This window comes from Hippoglossus stenolepis, chromosome 23, assembly GCF_022539355.2.
Source record: "Hippoglossus stenolepis isolate QCI-W04-F060 chromosome 23, HSTE1.2, whole genome shotgun sequence".
Lineage (NCBI taxonomy): Eukaryota > Metazoa > Chordata > Actinopteri > Pleuronectiformes > Pleuronectidae > Hippoglossus > Hippoglossus stenolepis.
Genome location: NC_061505.1, coordinates 13,690,045 through 13,710,898, shown reverse-complemented (window position 1 = coordinate 13,710,898; position 20,854 = coordinate 13,690,045). Strand labels below are relative to the sequence as shown.

The following is a 20,854-nucleotide window of genomic DNA, read 5'->3' as shown; positions in this document are numbered from 1 at the left end:
CATATCACATCTCAAGTACAAATTAATTATCTGGGTTTTTGCAAGTTTTTATGGCACAATAACATAATATGAGATACTATACTCATGATATGATTTTGTTGAGCTTGCAAATGCAAGTGATGACCATAAAGTTCCTTCTGACCAACCCAATAAGTTAAAGTAAAGCTGAACATGGCCACATAGCTTTTAGCAGTACCAGTGATAAGGATGAAAAAGGGGAAGTCCTCCAGTACCTTGGTGTGTGTTAGCTGCTGGTGTTAGTGGCTTGAGTTTTAGTAGCAGTGGTTAGTGGTAGTCCTTATAAGGGAACGGAAGGCGGGGCTACCTCCTGCGTTACCTAGAGTCTGAGAGTCCAGGTCGTCATCAATGAACTCCTCGCCCTGAATGATGTGCTGGGTGTCCTCGCTGTGATTGACAGGGCTTGTCATCTCCTGCTCCTTCTCATTGTGCATCTGGGCGTAGACATTGCGATTTCCTGGAAGCTTCCTGAAAAACAGCGGAGGATAGGCATCCTCAGTCCTAATCCAAGGACTGTGGGATTTATTGTTTTTATAAGATGGGGCTGGAGATTTGCACTGCAGGTTTTAATTCAAGTGACTTTTTGGTGATTGTATGTGTTCGGGACACGAGGAGGTGCTGCTGGTGGGTTATTCAAGTGAAAAAGGCATGCAAATAGAAATCTCACACCATATATCAACTGAATTTTCATGCAAGCCACTCGGGTTGGGGAATATGATGCTATGAAATGATACAAATATGTCAGCCACCAGAGTTTCTGCTTCAGCATTTAAACATGGGCAGCTTTCTAATGGATCTGGTTGTATAAGGCTACTGTACAAGGCTAATCAATCAATAATGGATTCATATGATTTTGTCTTGTAATTGATAAAGTAATTTGAGTTACTCTTCTCCATGAATAAGGCTGTAGGTGAAGGCTGTAGTTTCTTTTCATACTTTTGACATTTGTGGTTCAGAGTCACTAGATTGCTTCATATTACCTGCAGATTAAATGACTTAATATAACTTTATGATTATGCTAGCTAAAATTTTTGGGGAACTTTTTATTTTGCAAATGTAAGCAAGCTTAACACTAAACTATGACATCGAACACGGTGAACATTCCCTCCTGAAGCACGATACATTTACTAATTAGCACAAAACATAGAGTTTTATTCATTCACCAAGATACTTGACGAGTTCATGATTTGACTTGATACGTTTTTTTTTTTCTCCAGAGTCGCCAAAGTGTTGCTCAACTGTTGCGTTTCTCTATAATTATAAGGTCTCGACCTCGACTATGTAAAGTGCCTTGAGATAATGTATGTTTCGATTTGGAGCTATACAAATACATTTTAATTCGATTGAACATCAGAGACAAATCATAGTTTTAAACATAACATTGTGCTATTTAATCTCAGCTGTATCTGTTTGGTCTGACTGACTTTGTCTTTAACATGGCCTGACTCACCTTTTGAACTTGTACAAGATGAAAGAGCCAGTGGCGATGATGCTAATGAGGAAAATGACTGCGAGAGCCCAAACACCTGGACCTCCAGCTGCTCCGTGGTAACCTAGGGTGACGATCCACACAAATATCCCAATGAAGAATCCATTATGTTTGCACCAGTAGCGCAGAGGTTTCAGAAGATTTGTAAAAAGATACAAAATAGGAATCAGAAGATATCAAGACAAAATCTGTAGGAACTAAAATACAAAAGTAGCAGAGAGAGATAAAGCCTGTAAAAGCATCCGACACTGTTAAAGTTTTGCTGAAAGACGCCACCTGAAGTAAAATCAAGTGAAAAAGCACAGCACGGCACGGACAGGCTCAGTCTGGATAAGATTCAGATTTGTTAGGAAACCAGGAAAGGAAAAGGCACAGGGATCAAAGAATGCTGAGGAGGAAAGCTGCAGGTGTATGTTTCATAAACGCACCAGTCTCTGCTGCTGTAGCTGTTGAGTCATTAGCAATTAGACCTAGCCATTGGAAATAAATCAATAACATGCAGTCGTCATTAAAAAACAAAAAAAATACTTGTAGTTTGACTAAATGGGAAGTAATGCACATGGAATCTAAGTGTACCTGCATTCGGGTCAGCTAGCATCACCAGCACTTGTAGACCTCCTCTCACCACAAAGCTGACATTGTTGTCGTTGAAGGCCTGCATGATGGCCGGAATACGCTGAGGGTGAAAAGATGATAAATCAACAACAACAACGAGTATGTGACTCCAGAAATGGTAATTTTTGAATGTGATGTTCTTACCTTATCTACAAACATGCTCTTCTTGGCTGGTTTGCTGCTCAGTGGGAGAACGTACAGGTCAGCGGTGGTGGGGAGGCCGGGCTTCACCACAGTAACCAGGGACTCCTGAGGGACACCTGTGATCTAAGTTCAGATGGTTGCACGTCAGTCACATCTTGTAGGTACAGTGATTCAATTTTTTGACAGTGCATCAAATGTGTATTGCTGGAAGGGGTCGCTAGTACACATTTTCACCTTCACATTCTAGAACACATTTTCACCTTCACATTTTGTACACTGTTTATTACAAAGAATGGACAATTGCACTATTACACAACCTTGATCCCTATCTCAACGTTCCTTTTATTGTATTGTATTTTTTTGTCATATTTTTATTACTTACTACATTTTCCCCTTGCACTGCTACTTCCTTGTGCTGCTGAGTCAATTGCGAATTTCCTCAACAGAGGATCAATAAAGATGCATCCTATCTTACCTGATCAATCATTTCTTTAGTAGCCAGCTTTCTTAACTTTTGTAATATCCCCTTTTTGTGTATTAATGTGAGGCCCAGTGTACATAAAATCTATTTCCTCCACTAGTTGCATTAGTTTGAGAATCTATTAAGATAAGGAAAATCAACAGGTTGTGTTCAAACCATCATGTACTTTTTACAGTGTGTTTGTTGAGCCCTACCTTGGCGAGAATTTTGGTGACCACCTGGCCAATGTCCTCTCTCCACTCTGGGATGTTTGGGTTGAAGTGGTCCAGATTCCTGCTGAAGCTCAGAGGGATGACCTGGAAGTTATCTGGGATATAACAGAACACGGGAGGAGTTCATCACATTTATCATCGAGAAATAAAACCGAACCATTTCAGCAGAATGAAATAAACCACAAATATTGCATGTTCAGTGTTGAACAGGAAATACAAAGACAGAATCCATTGCTGTAGAAACACGCTGTATGTGAGTGTGTGCTGATATGAGCATTGCTGAACATACATTAGTGGGGTATTCAATGTGGACATGCAGATGTGCGTCAACAGATGGAAGTGGCTTGAGGACATACAACTGAAAGAGATGAGCAGGAGTCTGTGATCTGCCTCAGTCATTGACCCACTTTTCCATTATGTTACAAACTGTTTCTTCGAATCAATGTTGAAAATAGTGTTATTTTGTTGATGGTCTCAATTACACTATTGCACTTCTGTCAGTCCTGTACAACATTTTTAGCGACATCAACCAAAGTCCACAGTGGGCTTCCATTTTGTTACCGTAGACTCGGACGGTCCTGGTATCCTGCACCATGGATCGGCCGTTGGAAGCCTGGACGGTGACTGAAACCTCTCCTGTCTCAGGGAAACGAGTCAGAAGGCTGTTCTGCAGAGTCAGCGTCGGCTGTGTGAGACAGAGTCAAAGCAGGTTGGCTGTCAGTCATCTCAAGTTTGACAAAAAGGATTCAATGTTGTCATTCAATTGAATTATATTTGAATAAGCAGTCTTCCACATTTTTATCCTATTTAAAAGACATTAAATTCTGAGATATTTGTAATCTTTTTGTTGATTTGAGTTTTGCATCTGTCACATGTTAGACACGTCAGCGACACCTATCCTCTCTATGACTCCTGCAGAGGATCTACTGCTGTCTTCTCAAATGGGCTCATTTGGACATTCTGCAGAGTGTTTACTAGGGGGCTGGCTGGAGAAAATCCAGAGAAAGTCCAGACTCTCACTCAGCCAAAGTTATAACTGGTGAAATTAGCAGAATACTCAGCAGCTAAAGAGCCAGACATTTTTCTCAGGAGCTGGTGGAGACTAGAATTCAGCTAAAAGGAGAGTGAACACTTCTTAGCTGACCAAAAACATGCCTCTTCTGTGTCTCTTAAATGTGGGCATATGCAACTATTGGTATTTCTGCAGCAGCTTTATTGGGTGATAATGTGTCAATGTTTTCTTTGCACCTTGTGTTGCTGCCCCCAAGAGGCAAAGAAATCAATTATGCAGTAGTTAATGCACAAGGTTGTGGCGTATCCTTTACCCGCAGGTTGTCTCCTATCCACCAGTAGAAGACAGTCAGGTTGGCCTCAGTGGGAAGAACTATGGCGGTAAGATTAACCTCATGGTTTCTCCCAGCGATGGGAACCACTTCCAGGTGCACTTCTTGTAGAGGAGCTATAACAGAAGAAAAAGATGATTCATAGGCTGACAAAGAAATCTATTTTATTCAAACACTGAAAACTGAAAGTGATGGCTGTAAGATTTAGTTCTGGATGATGTTAAATTACAGGTCAAATTCATATCAGTCAAGTAAATGTTTCGTACAAGTGCTTCAAGTGAGAAACACAGTATTTGAGGCCGAACCTAATTTAATCCTGGCAGAACTAAAGGATTACGGCTCAGTGAGTCTCCCACGAGAGTCTCCATTATCAGTTTAGACTCATACAACGATAGAAAGACATTGAGTTTTACAGCTGCACAAAGGCAGAGTTGTTCTGTCAAAGTAAAAAGACAACATCCAATAAAATCCCCACTGACTGAGGCATCATAGATTTACCTTGTATGATAAAAATGTCAACAATCAGACAAAGTTAAAGGCAGGAAATCATTCTTGCCTGGGAAGTGAAAAATGAAAGGTTATCAAAAATGAGACCAATCCTGTCTCCTTAGCAGCAGGGGATGAGTGTTCGAGAACCGAGACATATCAGACACTACTGAACCGACAAAACAATGGCGATTGCTGACAGGTTGTGTGATGTCAATGTTGGCAGCACTGCTCAAGTATTAAACCTTCAGTACCTCCTTAAATGTACAGAATTCCCATGGTGGCCAAAGAGCAAAATAATCATGTGAGAACTGTCTGGGAAGCCGACCTGTGACCTGGATGTACATGGTGGCCTCGTCGTGCCCTGCCATATTCTCGGCCTTCACTGTGACCTTGTAGACGCCGGGCTTTTCGTAGCGATGCTGAATGGGTTCATCAGTCACCGTCAGGTTCTGGTAAATGGCCCGAACGCCGTCACCGAGGTCCACCTGGTACTTGGTGCTGCTAGTGTCGCCCTGGCAGGAAGGAGCAACCACTTCCATCACATTCAAATGGAATTAGGAAAAGAACAACCAATAGGAAAACAACTTTCATCCTACCTGTTCCTGATGGACAATGAATGTGATGTCATCACCAGGTGCCACGGCCAGCATCTGCCCTTTGATGCCGATCCGTAGTCCTCTAGGGGGCAGTAGAGGGCAGTTGTGCTGTTTGGCACTCTGCTGCCGGTTTAGCCCCCCCTCACACACATTAGATATCACCTTCCTGTAGCTGAAGGGGAGCAGATGATATGCAAATGTAAAAATATATAGGTGTGCGGAGTCTTTAAAAGAGTAACTCAGCAATTTGGGAAATGTGCTCATTACTAGTCTTTCTGAAAGGACATTTATTGGTTTCATATTTGTGCATTATTTAAGTGCATTGTTACCAGGAAGTAATTCAGTAATTCTTCTTAGTAATTCTTTATGCTAAGCTAGGCTAACAACATCCTGGCTCTGGCTTCATAAACAGAAGGGAATTACAGTGGAAACCGAAACTCTTATTACACTGAAACTTGTAATAAGAGTATTTCAAAATCTGACACTAATGTGGTGTTGTGTGTGTGTGTGGTCCATCTATTGTGTGGGGAGCTAATTCTGTTCCCACAAACATTTTACAGTTCTTACGGTGACTAAAAGACCCCCACAGGATGTTTTACAGTTAGGATTAGGGTAAGACCAGTAATTGTGGTTAAAGTTGAAGTTTCCATGAAACAAATGAAAGTCAATGCAATGTCCTTGGAAGTAAGTTGATGTGTGTGTGTGTGTGTGTGTGTGTGTGTGTGTGTGTGTGTGTGTGTGTGTGTGTGTGTGTGTGTGTGTGTGTGTGTGTGTGTGTGTGTGGACGTGTGCAGACCCAGTGGTGGACTCGTAGGTCTGTCCTAGATGGCAGTCTTCAGGGGGTGAGTCTGGGTCATGCCAGAAGTCAGATAAGCAGCGATCGCCCTCTTTGTGGGACCTCTCAAAACCGTAGTCACTGCGCATACACACCATAGACACACACACACACAGCAGACAAAGAGGTGATATAACAATAGTTAAAAAAGCTGAAAACTACTTAGCAGGCATTCTGCAACAATAAACAATTTAAATGGATACTCAGGAATTATTGTTTTTATGGAAATGGTATGTATTTATTCTAGACTTTTACTTTTATTTATATTATGCATACTTTTTCTCTGTGTTTTAATAGTAAAAAAAACAAAACTAACTCACATAAATATAGTTTGTACAAGCATAATTTAAATTTAAAGGTTGTATATCCTTGGTTGTAGGATTTGATTTCTCAGCACATTTACTAATTTCTGCTTCAATGATCCAGTTCCTCCACTGGACCAGTTAGGTGACATGTAGTCGAGGGTTTCCCATGATTCCTAAGGTCTCACCAGTTGAAGTCTTTCTCTGTGCATTGACAGGGTTTGGTGATGAGAGCAGAGGTGTAGCTCTTTCCTTTGATGCAGAACGCGGTGTCCTTTCTCTTCCTGAAACTCCGCTCCTGGCCCATAATGCACTTCTCTCCCTGAGAGCAGACATTGAGATGTTAGAAACTATTTTCAGATGGGATCAGTGTAATCCTGTGTGTGTGTGTGAGTGCGTGTGTGTGTTACCTGCAGGTCTGTGAGCTGCCAGGAGTCATAGTCAGACTCTGTACACTGACGGGGAAAAGACTGCCTGAAGTCCACTTTGACCAGCTCCCAGTCCGACCTGTAGCTGATGTGGCCAAACACGCTGCAAACACACAGAAACACCACAGATGCAAAGTGAACAGACAATTTAATATTGTAATACTTCACATATGTTATATGTTATCCCCCATTCATGCACCCACTGTGAAACAGCTGGCTTCCTGTGACAGACCCTTCCCTCTCCTCTCCACTAGAGGATGGTGTTTTACAGCAGAACGCAGGTGATGAATACCGTCCCTGTCAGCTGGATCATTTTTTGAAGCAGACTGATGTGACACAAGTCATCGACTCTGACATATGTTGCTGTGCAGCTGGCGGGCCGCGTTCCCCTTGTTAACCGCGAGGCGAGTGTGACTAATGTTGTCTTTACCGTCGTCATTAAAGGGAAGTGATGGACGTCTCACACAAGCTGCTGTTCCACCCTCTCATCCGTTTGCCTTTGTTGTTTCTCTCGTTCATCCGGGGCTCTGTCCTTTACCTCTAGTGTCTTCATTAGAAGTCTGTGTATTTCTGTGTCCTTTCCAGGCACTCTTATTAACCGACTTCACTCACATTACAAAAAGTCATATTTTATAAATGCTCGATTTAGTTGCTACAAGGTCCCAGGGCCAGAATTAACTGTGGGGCCCTGTTCACCCTCCCTGTTCTTCTGCTGTGCTTTAGAGTGGGTATTTTACTGGCAAGATTAGCTCAAAGTTACTGGGAACCAGTTAAGACATAGTGAAGCTATGTTTATCTTATTATATTTTAGTTCAGTTTAGTTTATTTTGAATATTTTTAAAAAGGGATTTTTTTTGTTGAAAACCACAAAATAGACATCAGCAACATCGAAGTTGTAAAAACAAAAAACACAACATAAATATTCAGTAATATAAATTAACATAGATTCATATTTCATTTTCCATTCGAAAAGAATTAAGAAGGAGCAACATGCTTTTCTTGTCCTAACCCTCTTCTATACTAAATCATCAAAGAAAAATTTGAAATATAACTCAACTCTCTCCCAGTGACCTACATTACAACACTAATCACTTCTCCTAAATTGGTCAAACTCCTTAATTTTGCTCTTGGATAAAAATGCTTGTAACATGACTACAATAAGCAGAACAGGTTACATCATATAGCAGTTGTCACGAGACGTGAATCAGACAAAGAACATTCATTCGTGAAATGTCCTGAGAGGACATGTTGCTGTTGAGGAATACATACGAAATTATGACCTCATATACATTAGAGTGAGAGCTAAAGCTTCAGATGTCAGATGTGAGCACATGAAACCAAAACAATCTGCATGGCTGGACAACTTTTGACCCTTCACAGCCTCCATATCCCAGTCAATGGGCTCTAAATATAGATAAAATATTAGTGTTCCACTGCTCGCTCATACATCTGCTCTAGATTTGCTCTTTCAAATTCATCAACTCTACTGCGTTGTTTGTGTGTCAGCTCCAGTTCATTTTTAACGTTTTTTTTAAAAGTTTTGAATAGCCACTCCAGAGCTGTAAGAGCTCTATTAGTGGACAAACAACACTGCAATCAGCTCAGTGAAAAGAAATCAACAGTCATTAACATTGTGAAAAGTGCTGCTCCTTTAGTTCCTCTCATTAAAATACACACAGCTGAAGAGGAGAAACAATTTCCAAGGATGTGTTTGCAAGCCAGGAGAGCTTTGCTGCTGAATGAACTCACATGCAGGGAGTCCTTTGAAGACATATAATACATTTTCTGAAGGTATGTTGCACACTGTGCAAGGAGGGAAATGGTTTGTCAGTAGCACAACGATCTGACGCTATGATCTCACACAGCAGCACGTGCAGGACAAGCCCATTGAGAGTCTGTCCGGTCTCTGACATTTGACCAGCTGTCATTAGTATGAGCAGTGGACGATCCCTGCTCTCCTACCTGTCCTTGGTGCTAAGTCACTGCTCAAAGACTTCATTATGGGATGGAAGGCCGCGCCGTCAAAATCGAAACTCTGTGGCGAGGAAAAAGACCTTGGCTAATCTGTCAGACATGAGCTGCCCTCAACGCCCCTCTGAGGCTGCCGACCCTATCTCGCTGGAGCCAGATGGGCAATATATATATTTATAAATGTACCTATATATATGTGACTATGTGTGTGTCAAGCCAGACAGTGTGTCTGACGAGTTGGAGAGTTCAAGTCTCTCCCCCTTGTGTGCGACTGTGTATGTGTGTATTTGTGTGTGTGTGACCATCTCTTTGCCCTTCTCAGCAGATTACAGCTGGGAGCCGGCCTTATCTCAGGTCCATGGCTTCCTGAGATGATGTGACAAGTCTCACTCCAGCTAACTTACTGATGGAGAGATTGGGTAAAGACAGAACCTCACGAGATTTGAACTCTTGGGGCCTGGATCAACAGTTTGGGGTCTGACTCTGCCAATATTCTCAGAATTTTGGCCGAAGCAAGAGGATTGTTATTATGTAAAGTGGCAGTATTCAAATATCTGTAACTCAGCTCCTCTGGATATGTTCAGACTTCAACAACCTCAGCTGTACTTCAGGTCATCTACATACATACATGAGTGGCTCAAAGCAAAGCCAACAATGATGGTGCTCAGGATAGGTTTAGATTCTTTTTAGTGCCCAGACTGAACTCTGAAGTGATACCTTACTGCTCTTTTTCTTGGCAAAAATTAAGCTGAAACAAGCCTTCAGCCAAAACTGAGTGGGTATCTTTGTCCCAGTAGTCATCCGCAAGTTTATTTATTTACCCATAATCCTCTGCCACAGCTCTGGAAGGAAACATGAAAGAGATTCAAACTGAAACCTGAACTTTGGAACCCACTCTATTTTGCAAAAAAAAAAAAAGATGGTGGATGAGGAATGATTACAGCTCTTTTAAGGTTCATGTGAGTAATACATTGCGAGTATTGTATCATTTCAATATTTTCATTGGATTAAAATGGTAAATAGTCTGTATTTATATGATGCTGTTCTAGTGCAGTTTTTGCCATTCACCAATTCACATAAACATTCATACAGTGCAGCACTTCCTCGATCACTCATCACTCACACACTTCTGTGTATCTTGCCCAAGACATTTCAGCATGTGGATCAAAGGAAATGGCTGACTGTCTTGTTTGTGGACAACACGCTCTCCCCCCTGAGCCACAGCTGCCCATGTTGAACTGACAGACAACATGACAGTGCTATGAGCCGAGCTGCTCATGTGACTCAAAAATTTCCATTTGTACAACAGGTGCATTCATACTATAAGGATCAGAGCTCATTGAAATTGTCTGGGCCAACTCTTGCTCTTTTCTATTAAGTATATAATCAATCTAACAACCAGCATCTATCTGATCATTCTAGAAATCTCTGTATGTGGCTTATTATTATCCGTTTCCCACTTGGCTTGTATATTGTTAAGAGCCAACGGGCCGACAGTGCCCAATTTGGTGGATTTGAACAGAGACTACATTCAATATTAATAAACTTTGAATAAGCAGGCGACAAGTGCTCTGTAGCAGCAGGTACAGGGACTCAGTGAGTTCACGATAGCTGGTGCATTCACAACAATGGCAACGACAACAGATTCTCCAGTTCAGGGTTCTGCATAGTTGAGTTTCACCACCTGCAGCTGTGGTGGTGCAGCTTCAGGGTTCTGCGGACTAAGTCCAGCAGCCTTTGAACCGAAAGCTGCCAACAGCCCATTCCAAACAGGCAGGATTAGAACGGGCAGTGCACTTGTATTCAAAGTTTGTGAAACTGGCAGATCTGAGTGTTAATAACAGAAAATGTACAAGTCCAATGTACTGGTCTAAGCCTGTCGGAGCCTGACAAAGAGCTCAGGAGAGAGACAAATAAACACTGTGAGCCAGAGCAGAACCACAGAAATAAAATGTCAGGAGAGGAGAACAGCCAGACAGGGAGGGAGGGCAGAGGGCACGCACAGGCCTGCTCTCCCATCAACCTCTGCTGCAACGGCAATCAAACCCTCTGGAGGTGAAGAGAGAAGACGGCTTTGCAGGAAATCAGGAGAGAGAGCGGCTGGTGTTAACGCCTCGAAATTGGGCCCCCAACTCCAACAGATTGAGAGGGAATTGTTGTGATGGGAGAGAAACTTGAGCTTTCTTGAGTGTAGTGTTCCACGAGGCAGGGCTACCCCATCTGTCCCTCTCCGACAACATGAGAACCAAGCTGAGAATGGGTGCAGGGTTAAACTATAGGCGTGTAGGAGTTGCCAAGATTCTGCTTCCACAGAGACTTCTTCACCCAGTATATTATAATTTACACTTGAACTTGGATTGAAGCTCTAATTTGGATGCTTTCCGACCATTTTCAATCAACTAAAGACATAGACTTTAATTGTATTTTTCCATCAGCAGCTCTGTAATCAAACATTATCTCCTGCTGCAATCAAGATTTCACTCACGTCATAACCAGGGTCTCGTCTCCTGGCTCGCTCAGGAGTCCGTCAACGAACACAGAGGTGCTGGTGAAGTTGTGAACGGTCCACGTCTGTCCTTCATCGATACTGAACCTGCGGACAAAGAGGAGGCATTCACAATCAACAACACTCAAACAGAGATATCGATGAATCTCTACCTAAAAGAACAGGCTTTTTGAGCAATGCTACATTACAAAAAACACTAAATCCCTCCGGTTCTCCAATGTTTGTCATTTATAAATTATACTTATTCTCATTTTTTATGTTCATTAATTTTCCATTTCCGTTAATGTTTTACAAGCGTGATACTTCAAAATGAACATAAAACTGCAATGGAATGATATAAATCTTTGGTGGTAAATCTGCGTGTTATTAATGTAAATTAATGTAAACGCCATAAGATTAGGATTGGGTATCGTTTGGACTTTTTCCGATTCCGATGCCTCAACTTTTTCTGAAAAGAAAGAAAGACAAAGCACTAAATGACAGTCAACAACAAGAACAGCTTTTTATTGCTTAGACAAATTTAACATTTTTCCCGTGCAACTGGAAAGAAAAATAATCTGAGATCTCCAGAGCGAGTTATCTGTCAAGTGCAGTCTGCAGTGGCAGCAGTGCTGAGTAAATATGGCTGCCTGATGGAGAGCGATCGATGTGGAAGCAGCGTGTGGCTCTCACTGCAGACTGCATGTGGTAATGATCTGCTAACAAGGGCTACAATGTGATAATGAGCAGGTAAACATGCAGTTACACAGAAACAGAGGGAAGATACAGAGCTACCAAAGTCTCCATTGTGTAAAGGCCTCAGCATGCTTCAAATAAAGTGTTTGTCACGTTGGCTTGTCACGTTGTTTTGAAATCTACTTTCTGACGCCAGAATCAGGAGGGTGCTGCCTCCGACCGTTTTTGTTTTGGCCAGGTGTGAGGACGTGGGAAATTTGGCAGGTTTCGAATTTCTCTCAAGCTCTTCTTTTTTGTTATACAACTTCAAGTTCAAGAAGCTTTCGATAAGAGACTGACTGTAGTTTCCGAGCTAACATATCAAGACTACAAAGACACTGTGAAGGACTGAAACCCAGAGGCCAATTCATGCTCTGGACTCTCACTGGACGAGACCCAGGGGAACCCCCAGAGGTTTCTTGTGACATCACCCAGGTGATAAGAGTGGATGCCTATGTGCCACTTTTACTGCAGGAGCCCCTTCAGGATTCTATCTGTGACTTTGGTGGTCGATCCCAGTCTTCCACATTCCAAATAGCTAAGTTTCCTTGGGCAAGACACTGAACCCCAAATTGCCCACTTCTCATCCAGAAAATTGCTGCACATAGATGCGCTGTATGAATGTTTGTGTGAAGGGGTAAATGTAAAACTGTACTGTAAAGTGCTTTGAGTGGTCATCAAGCTCTAAAAAAAAAAGAAGCTCTATACCGATTCAAATCACATCAAATAAGATTTTTTTTATCTTGAGCAGGGCTTTAAATCCATAAGTCATCAGCTGGACATCTACAGCCTTCCTCATGCCGACGTCCTCAGTCACCTATCCAATTATATCTCATTTCCTCCGGCTAATACCCGAGGAATTATTAGAAATGGATGCAGCGATAACCTTGTAATCAAATAGATTAGTGGCCCAAACTTATAATTATGCACCATGCCACACACTCGCATTTAATCCATTACTTCCAGTGCTGTGAAGAAACCTGAAACAAGACTTATTCTTCGTGGAGCTAATCATAAATCATAAATGTACATAACACAATCCTGTCCAGCCGCCGTGTTACGGTGGCATCTCATTTCTCAGACTGCTAGCTTTTTATAATTAAGTGATATGAATGCCTTGTGTGAGTCTGAGCTGACGAGGGGAGCTAGGGACCGATCTAAACTAATCCGAGTCAGTGTGTGTGTGTGTGTGTGTGTGTGTGTGTGTGTGTGTGTGTGTGTAAATTCACAGTTTTCACATTTTCAAGTGGCTGTGAACGAGGCATTGCTTTGAAGCACACAGTTGGAGATATCCTGCCCCATGGGAGCACAGTTTAATTATTTCAGAGAGTCAGAGACACTGAAGAAGAGTAGCCAGTCTTTCAAGGATGCGTAGAGATTTTCTGGAGTGTCTCACTGTGGACGGCTTGACTTGAAGGAGCATTTTAGGTCAGCGAGTGTTCCTAACAGAGACAAGTACTGACTCCTCCAAACTGCTCTCTTTCATCTTGCCAGGTCAAGCTCAGTCTGTGTATCTCTTTCTCTGTCCTTGTAACTCGTTAATGCTTCTATTACCTCTGCTTCTTACTGTCGGGGAGATATAACCCGGCCACATGGAAACATTACACGTTCTTATCCTAAAAGAGTAGTAGTAGTTTTAAAAGGAAACCCTGCTGAAGCTTTGACAACACCCATGGTTAGGGCTGGATATAGAGCTCAACAGTCTGTTTCCAGACGTCAATTTCCCATTAATTTTCTGAAGAGAGATTTTGATTATCATCTGTAATATTTTTACCGTCCAATATAGACGTAACACAAACGAGATTGTGAAACAATGTTATATGTTCCTGTAGAAGCTACAAGCTACAAGTCCATATGATAGCAACTTCCTTTGCTATATATATATACATACAAGATTGAAACTACAACATTGTATGGGTAATTCCAGAAAAGAAAAGTGCTGGAAGTCGTTGGACAGGGATCATTCTTCATGAAACATCCCACATCCCACTACACATCCCATAAACATGGGATGTGTAGTTCCTTCACTCTTAACATAATCATGTACACAGTCTTGTACCTTTGCCCAAATTTGTGTTTCCAATAATATTTTGTCAGAATCAAATATTTAATGGTCACGATTCATTTCGTAGCTGGTCGGCCTGGTTCAAGGCTTTAAACCCTTTTAATAAGGATTTTCTAAAACGACAAAGGAAAAAAAGCAATGGGAATTTTGGTCTCGGAACCAGAGCTGTTCCTAAAGGGGGCGGTCACAGTTATGTTCTGTTGGCACTGATGTCCTGATTTCAGGATGGAAAACCAGTGATGATGGAAAACCAGTATCTATACAATAAAGACAATGCTCAAATAATTACCTTTCAGGAATAACTACAGCCGACAATTATTTTTGTGCTGTATACACATCAATTAAATCGTTTTGTTGCCACACAATGTTCAAACTGGTGATTTTTCCAGCAGTGGTTGCAGTTCAAAAATGCTGACCATCTTGGTTGGATCATTCAGTTGGGGTCCAGTATTCGTCTCCTCTGTGTGTATTGTATACATTAAACCCTTGGATACCCCTGGATTGCTGTGTAGCAATTTAATTAAGCACACACTGATTTAAGACACTGTGCCACTGTGGGTCTCTCAAGCAGAACAATAACAAAATGCAGCATTTGGTGACGTTGTATATGTGACGATGTGACATTTAATCAGGAATCTAATCCAATTAATGAGGGGGAGAGAGGGAAGGGAGGGGCTCCTGATGTTCAGCTTTTTCTCTGATATCTTAAGACCCAGTAGTCCAGTGGACTTAAATTCTAAACAGGCTTAAAATATATAGTTTAAAACCCCTAAGATCTATTGTAAAATCGTAAAAATGTGTCTTAAAACTAGATTAAAATTCCGTAATGTAATCCTTGATGAATGTGCAAGTGGATATGAAGCAAACTTTACCTTAATTAAAATAAGGATTTCCTCTTGGTTTGAAAATTGCTAGTAATATTTGGGATAATGTTAATACACAACTCAACAACATGTATGTAACATATGTGTTGTTGTGTTTGGACATTTTAATGCAGAAAAGTGACATATTATACAGCTTGATTATACCAGATAATGTATTCAAGTTGTGCATATTCTTGTATTCTCACATAGGGCTAATGAAATAACCACAAAGAAGTGCCACTCAGTGAGATTTTGTGGGCCCTTCAAGCTGCGGGGGCCCCAGGGCAGTTCCCAATTTTGCTGTGGTTAAAGGCTTAAAACTTAAAACCAAATAATCTCTTACAGATCTGAAGGAGACACGTTGGAACTCCAACACTGATGTTATTTATCACCTTCTACAAAAGTACGAGGTGTAACAGGATGCCGCTAAAACCATGAAGATGCTGTTTCACAGTCGAGTCGAGTAAGCCAGCTAAACAGAAGCATATAACATGAGACATGAGCAAAACACTGGAGTTACATTGCTGCTCTATCATCAGCTTCTTGGCTTCAGAATGATGCACATCTGAAATGTGTTTCTCTCACGCACAACACTCGCTCTCTATTAACGGAGCAGCCGAGAGAGAGAGAAATATCGGGGGGTCATGAACCTCCAGCGAGCGGTGAGTTTCTGTGTCTAGAACTGAGCACAGACAAGAGTTTTGAGAGCCGGAAATCCCAGCAACTAATGAGGTGATAACATTACAGTCATTTTGTGTAATGGAGTGGTGAAAAAAAATTGTGCACATTCCTTGACTAAGATTTCTTACAAAACACCTTTTCTCGTGCTTTCACAGCTCTTTCCGAGATGTTTTTCCGCAGCATTGCCGCAGCCTTTTGGGGTTATTGATTTAGCCTGAGGCATGAGGGAGAGAAAAATGTGAAGGACGACACTCCACGAGCTTTCTCTGAGAGACAGATGAGGACCCATCGAAAAGGTCATTTGATTTAGGTCTGTGATAAATGCTTTTCTGAGTACTCCCTTATCTATGCTTTCTCATTATTTCATCTTTATTTATTAAGGTCGATGAGATAACATCTCACTGACATTGAAGTTGTCTGCATGAGCTGTGGGAGAGAAGAGGGTGATCTTAAATGATTTTGAAGGGTATGGTGCCAAACTGGGGGGGGGACTGATCTTTCCACTACTGTGAAAATATAGAAAATGGCTCAGTAAACTGAATTGGTAAGTTTTTTTTTTATTTTGGTGAAGCTAACCCTTTAATTATGATCCAGTGGCTACTTATGGATGTATGATCCACTTCCAGAATAAATAAATAACCTGCATAAAATCCATCCCATCACTGATATTTGTGGCAAAAAAATTATTTAAATAGACATTCAGTAATATAATACAGTGTTTCCAGACTGCGGCGGCCCACCATATTCTAATTTGTTCTCATAATAAAACAAACTTACTCTACTCAAAATAACATAAGAGATCACTAATTTGGTGTTTTGCTCCATTGCTGGATAGTATCGCTGTGTGCTGCACTACTTACACTGCTTTAGAGCTCAAAAGTGTGGTTGACAATTTGATTAACAGCCATAATATTGTAACCATCTAACGTAGACTTATCAAAAGCTTTGGGATTGTGAAATTATGTTATCCACATGATATTAACTGCGTTTAAAGAAGAATGTGTTTTATTCACAATGTCAAGGAGAAGAACTACACTACCCAGAAGCCTCAGGTGTAATAGCAACATCTCTGATCGGAGGAGCTCGCTGTTACCATGGAAATGTTAACCACAACTACGATTGGCTACAGTCAGATCGCTAAACATTACTACACTAGGCCACTAGAAATTACACTGTATGAAATGTTACATACATACATAAAAGATTCTTCTTCTTGGCTTTAAATTAAAAAGGAGAGTACTGGAAGTCATTGGAAAGGGATCTTTTGCAATGGCTTATGAGATGTGTAGTTCCTTTAATATTAAAAATAATTATTTTTAAATAAAATGTTTATGGTCATGATGCATTATGTAGCTGGTCGGCCTTAAAATAAATTTTGATATGAATTTTCAGAAAATTCAAATTAACTTCTGGAAAAGGACCTGTTCCAAATGTGGGCGTCACTGTTACTATATGCTGCGTACCCACTCATGCCATCATCCGTTAAGTTCTTACTGTCCATGCAGACAGCCAGACCTCACACTTCAAGCTGCAGTTGTGTGCAATGCAGTACCCGTCACTCAGAATCTATTGTGCATGAGAGTGATGTTTGTGTACCCCCACTAATGTCATAGATTGAATGAGTTTTGTGGGAAACACTGTAACGACGTCTGGTAAAAGTCTCTGTTATTTCTATGGACATGAGAGTGATCTTACTTGAGTATCTTGAGGGGGATAGAAGTGTCCTTGATGGCAACAATGACTCCACCGTGGTCCATGTACAGGATGTGATGCTCCTCCTCAAACACCTTCACAGAATTATTGGGGGTAAAGTGGAAACAATGTTACTAAAACAATCATTTTCTTATGTTTGTCTTAATACGAAAAGCTAAAAATGAAAAACTTGGGTAAAAGAAAACCTAGATGGATGTGAGGTTAGATTTAATGTCTTCAGATCAAGTAGCTTTTTGAGTAGAGTTAGTGAAGGTGAGGAGAAGAGGGATGAGGAGGGACAGACGGGTAGAAATAAAAAGAAGATTCGAGGGAGGACATAATGTACCTGTCTCCATGTCTTCCCACAGTCTGAAGTGACGTACATCTCTTCCTTGTACTCGACTAACTTGGAGCCAAGGTTACCTGAAGGCAAGATGGAGAATTGAAAGTTTCCTCAGGCAGGAAGGCTCATACGAGGTATCAACAACAGAGAGCACAGAGACTGAGGAGACTAGACAGTGAAACATCCAATAAAGAGGACGTCAGATAGGCAGAGGATTAAACCTTAGAACCTTTTTATTGCTTTAATTTGCTTTTTAACAATTGACCAGATGGAAGGAAGTGGGCCCTGGGGAACCGTATAAATCAAAAATGTATTACATAGTGGAAAAGACAGGTTTGCTGAGCCCGATCAAAGGCGGCCATGAAAGTGAAACATTACAGATGAAGGAGGAATCTTTTTTTTTTGGGGGGATTTGTAACCAGTTTTTTTTAGGGGACTCGTGAAGAAGAACAGACTACGTCTAAGAAATAAAAAGTTGAATGCTCTTAATCTTTGCTTTTGACTTATCATTTATTGACTTATCATACTTTCAATCTTAAATCATAAATTTGACTCAATGCTAATGTTCTGATCGTGAAACTCCACTTTAACAATTCCTAAAATTCACCTTAATACTCACTGACCCAGCTTAAAATAATATGTTTTCATATGTTACTCACACAGCACGACACATTCCCTTGAAATATCCCAACCATTAATCAAATAAGCTGCTTCAGACATGCACTGAACTCTGAATAATCTCCCGACATTATCCGAAGGGGCTGTGCAGACGTCATCGCGTGGACATTCTCCAGAATTCATGTCTGAAAACGGCTTTAATGTTTCTGTTATTAAAGTTTTATAACACTTTGTTTTTTAGGTTGTGTAAACGAGCTCCAATACTGTACCACAGGCAGATAACATACTTAATATTTCTCCGTTTTCAGGACCTGTGGGTTTGTTTTCTTTTTTCTTTTGATTCCTACGTGGAACGTCCACACACAAACACATACAGTGAAGTATTCAATAAATAAAATTGTATTTGGTTCAATGAACTCCTCTGTGTGCTCGAGTGCTTGGCACAGAGCAGGAAGCGAGGAATAGTGTCGTTGAGGCTCCTCTCTGGGTAAGTGGAGGTTTGTCTCTGTGGCACTTTTTAGCTCAGCCATGCGGACTGTTTGTACACAACAGAGATTTATTGTAAGGACTACAGCAGACACACATCAACACAAACTGACACACAAAGACACACAGGCATATACTGTACATATAATAAATACATGCAGTATTATCGGGCCACGGTTGTGTCTGGATTTAATTTGCACATTCAAATACATTCTTTTACAATGTGAAATTACTGTATATTGGAGTTTTTTTTTCTATCTTTATTCAAGAGCGTGGTCTTTCAGTTGGAGAGCAGGACTTATTGATTTCACATTCAGATTGTGTAATACATTCACTCAAAACCCTGCGCTTGCAATCAAATATAACCTGCTCGTGCTTAGATTTGCTTCTGTGTGTGTGGATTATTTTTTTCTGCTCTTTGATTTTATTTTGCAACAAATCGTAAAAATTTCTCCCAACCAGTAAATGCCAGGTTTAGGGATGATGAATGAAATTGCGGTTACTATTGCTGTTGGTGCTGTTTCCATAAAATACAGGTGAAAAAAGGAAACAGGACGGTGTCCATCTTTATACACAGTCTACGGGTCAAACAGTTTTTAAATGAGTACAATGTTTAAAGTGGAGACTCACCGGCTCCCATGATGAGACCTGGAGCAGAGTCTTTGGTGTGGACAGTCCCAGACACGTAGGGGTTGTCGGCCCAGCGCAGGTGCAGGTGGAGTTGACACTCGGGCTGCAGAGCGGAGAGACACAGATAGAATCTAATGTGAGGATCATAGCGTCATTCATCCACAGCGTATCCAGGACATTGGAGAGCATCCACTATAAAGCAAGAAGGAAGCTTTGGCCTCTTGAGTGAGATGAACGGTGAAGTGAACCTGCTCCGTCATGTGTAATGAGTCTTACCACACAGATACCTGATAATCTGACTGCAAATACAGCTTCAGTGTGGGGGCTCTCAGTTCTGTTGATCAGACATTTAATGGGAGCTAATTCATTTCAAATGAGAGAATCAGTCATGAGATCCACGAATGCAAATATTTGCCAGGAGCACAGCTGCTCATACCGACACTGGCCCACAACAAGTGTGCTGTACTTTGTGCTGGTGACTAGAAAATGTCATTTTTAACTAAATAAAAGTAGGGCTGCATTTCAAAATAAGAGAAAATAAATAAAATGGGAAAATTGTGCATATTCAAATAAAGGGCTTAACTTCAGAAAAATAAAATAAAGGGAGCAAAAGCTTGAATTTCCCTTTTTCTGTTTCACATCTTGACTCAAAAGTCTCAACCCATCTTACAGATAATAAATCTCAACACATCTTAACAATTGAACAGTTTTTGAATCACTTTCTTCCCCTCTTATATCCCACTCCCCCACTTTGTTCGTCTGTTTCTCTCCCTTTCTCCGGCTCACTCCTCTGCTTCTCTCCCTTTCTCCATCTCACTCCTCTGCTTCTCTCCCTTTGTTTTCTCTACCTGTATCGCTATCTTTCTTTTTCTTTCTACCGTCTTTTCATGTGTAACTTGCCTCTAACTCTCTCATCTGTCTGCACTGTAGAGTCGCAATGTTTACCGCCTGGAATGCACAGACTTGATTGGCTGAGTAGTATCACGTGGGATGGCTTAACTCGCATGCAATTGGTCTGTGCGTTTCTCATCCGCTAAACCACTACCGTAAAGACTACAAAAGCTGCGCTAATTACAAATAGAAGCGCCCCGTCAGGTTTTAAATCATAACCTTCTGTTTTGGCTGTAGGTCCGGGTCCGTACGGCACGGCTTCTGGGTCCGGACCCGGACCGCGGTCCGCCTGTTAGTGACCTCTGTTATAGAGCATCAATAAACACTTAGCATTATAAACCACTGATGTGATGTTGGGGAGATTAAAGTAAAGAGGTCCAACGTGACGCAGGAAAGGTTATTTTCCATTTTTAACCTTTTACCCTAAATAGATTACACTCGT

The 20,854-nt window shown here is 41.2% G+C and overlaps 1 protein-coding gene across 7 annotated transcripts in view; it reads right to left on the bottom strand.

Annotated features, from left to right (window-relative positions):
- The window catches only part of sorcs2 (sortilin-related VPS10 domain containing receptor 2), a 289,978-nt gene that overhangs the window by 3,304 nt on the left and 265,820 nt on the right, over nt 1-20,854 (bottom strand). The window contains exons 11-27 of one of the 7 annotated variants that reach the window (XM_047338822.1): nt 19,522-19,624; nt 17,791-17,867; nt 17,448-17,539; nt 11,409-11,516; nt 6,935-7,055; nt 6,713-6,846; nt 6,184-6,303; nt 5,388-5,559; nt 5,117-5,303; nt 4,285-4,418; nt 3,521-3,644; nt 2,942-3,054; nt 2,267-2,389; nt 2,084-2,183; nt 1,936-1,977; nt 1,469-1,571; nt 326-531 (exon numbers count right to left, since the gene is read on the bottom strand). In XM_047338822.1, coding sequence (XP_047194778.1) covers nt 326-531; nt 1,469-1,571; nt 1,936-1,977; nt 2,084-2,183; nt 2,267-2,389; nt 2,942-3,054; nt 3,521-3,644; nt 4,285-4,418; nt 5,117-5,303; nt 5,388-5,559; nt 6,184-6,303; nt 6,713-6,846; nt 6,935-7,055; nt 11,409-11,516; nt 17,448-17,539; nt 17,791-17,867; nt 19,522-19,624 — 2,059 coding nt within the window. Of the gene's footprint in view, nt 1-233; nt 532-1,468; nt 1,572-1,935; nt 1,978-2,083; nt 2,184-2,266; nt 2,390-2,941; nt 3,055-3,520; nt 3,645-4,284; nt 4,419-5,116; nt 5,304-5,387; nt 5,560-6,183; nt 6,304-6,712; nt 6,847-6,934; nt 7,056-11,408; nt 11,517-17,447; nt 17,540-17,790; nt 17,868-19,521; nt 19,625-20,854 lie in introns of all 7 variants that reach the window. The other 6 variants (XM_035148847.2, XM_035148848.2, XM_035148850.2 and 3 more) reach the window with 6 other exon arrangements.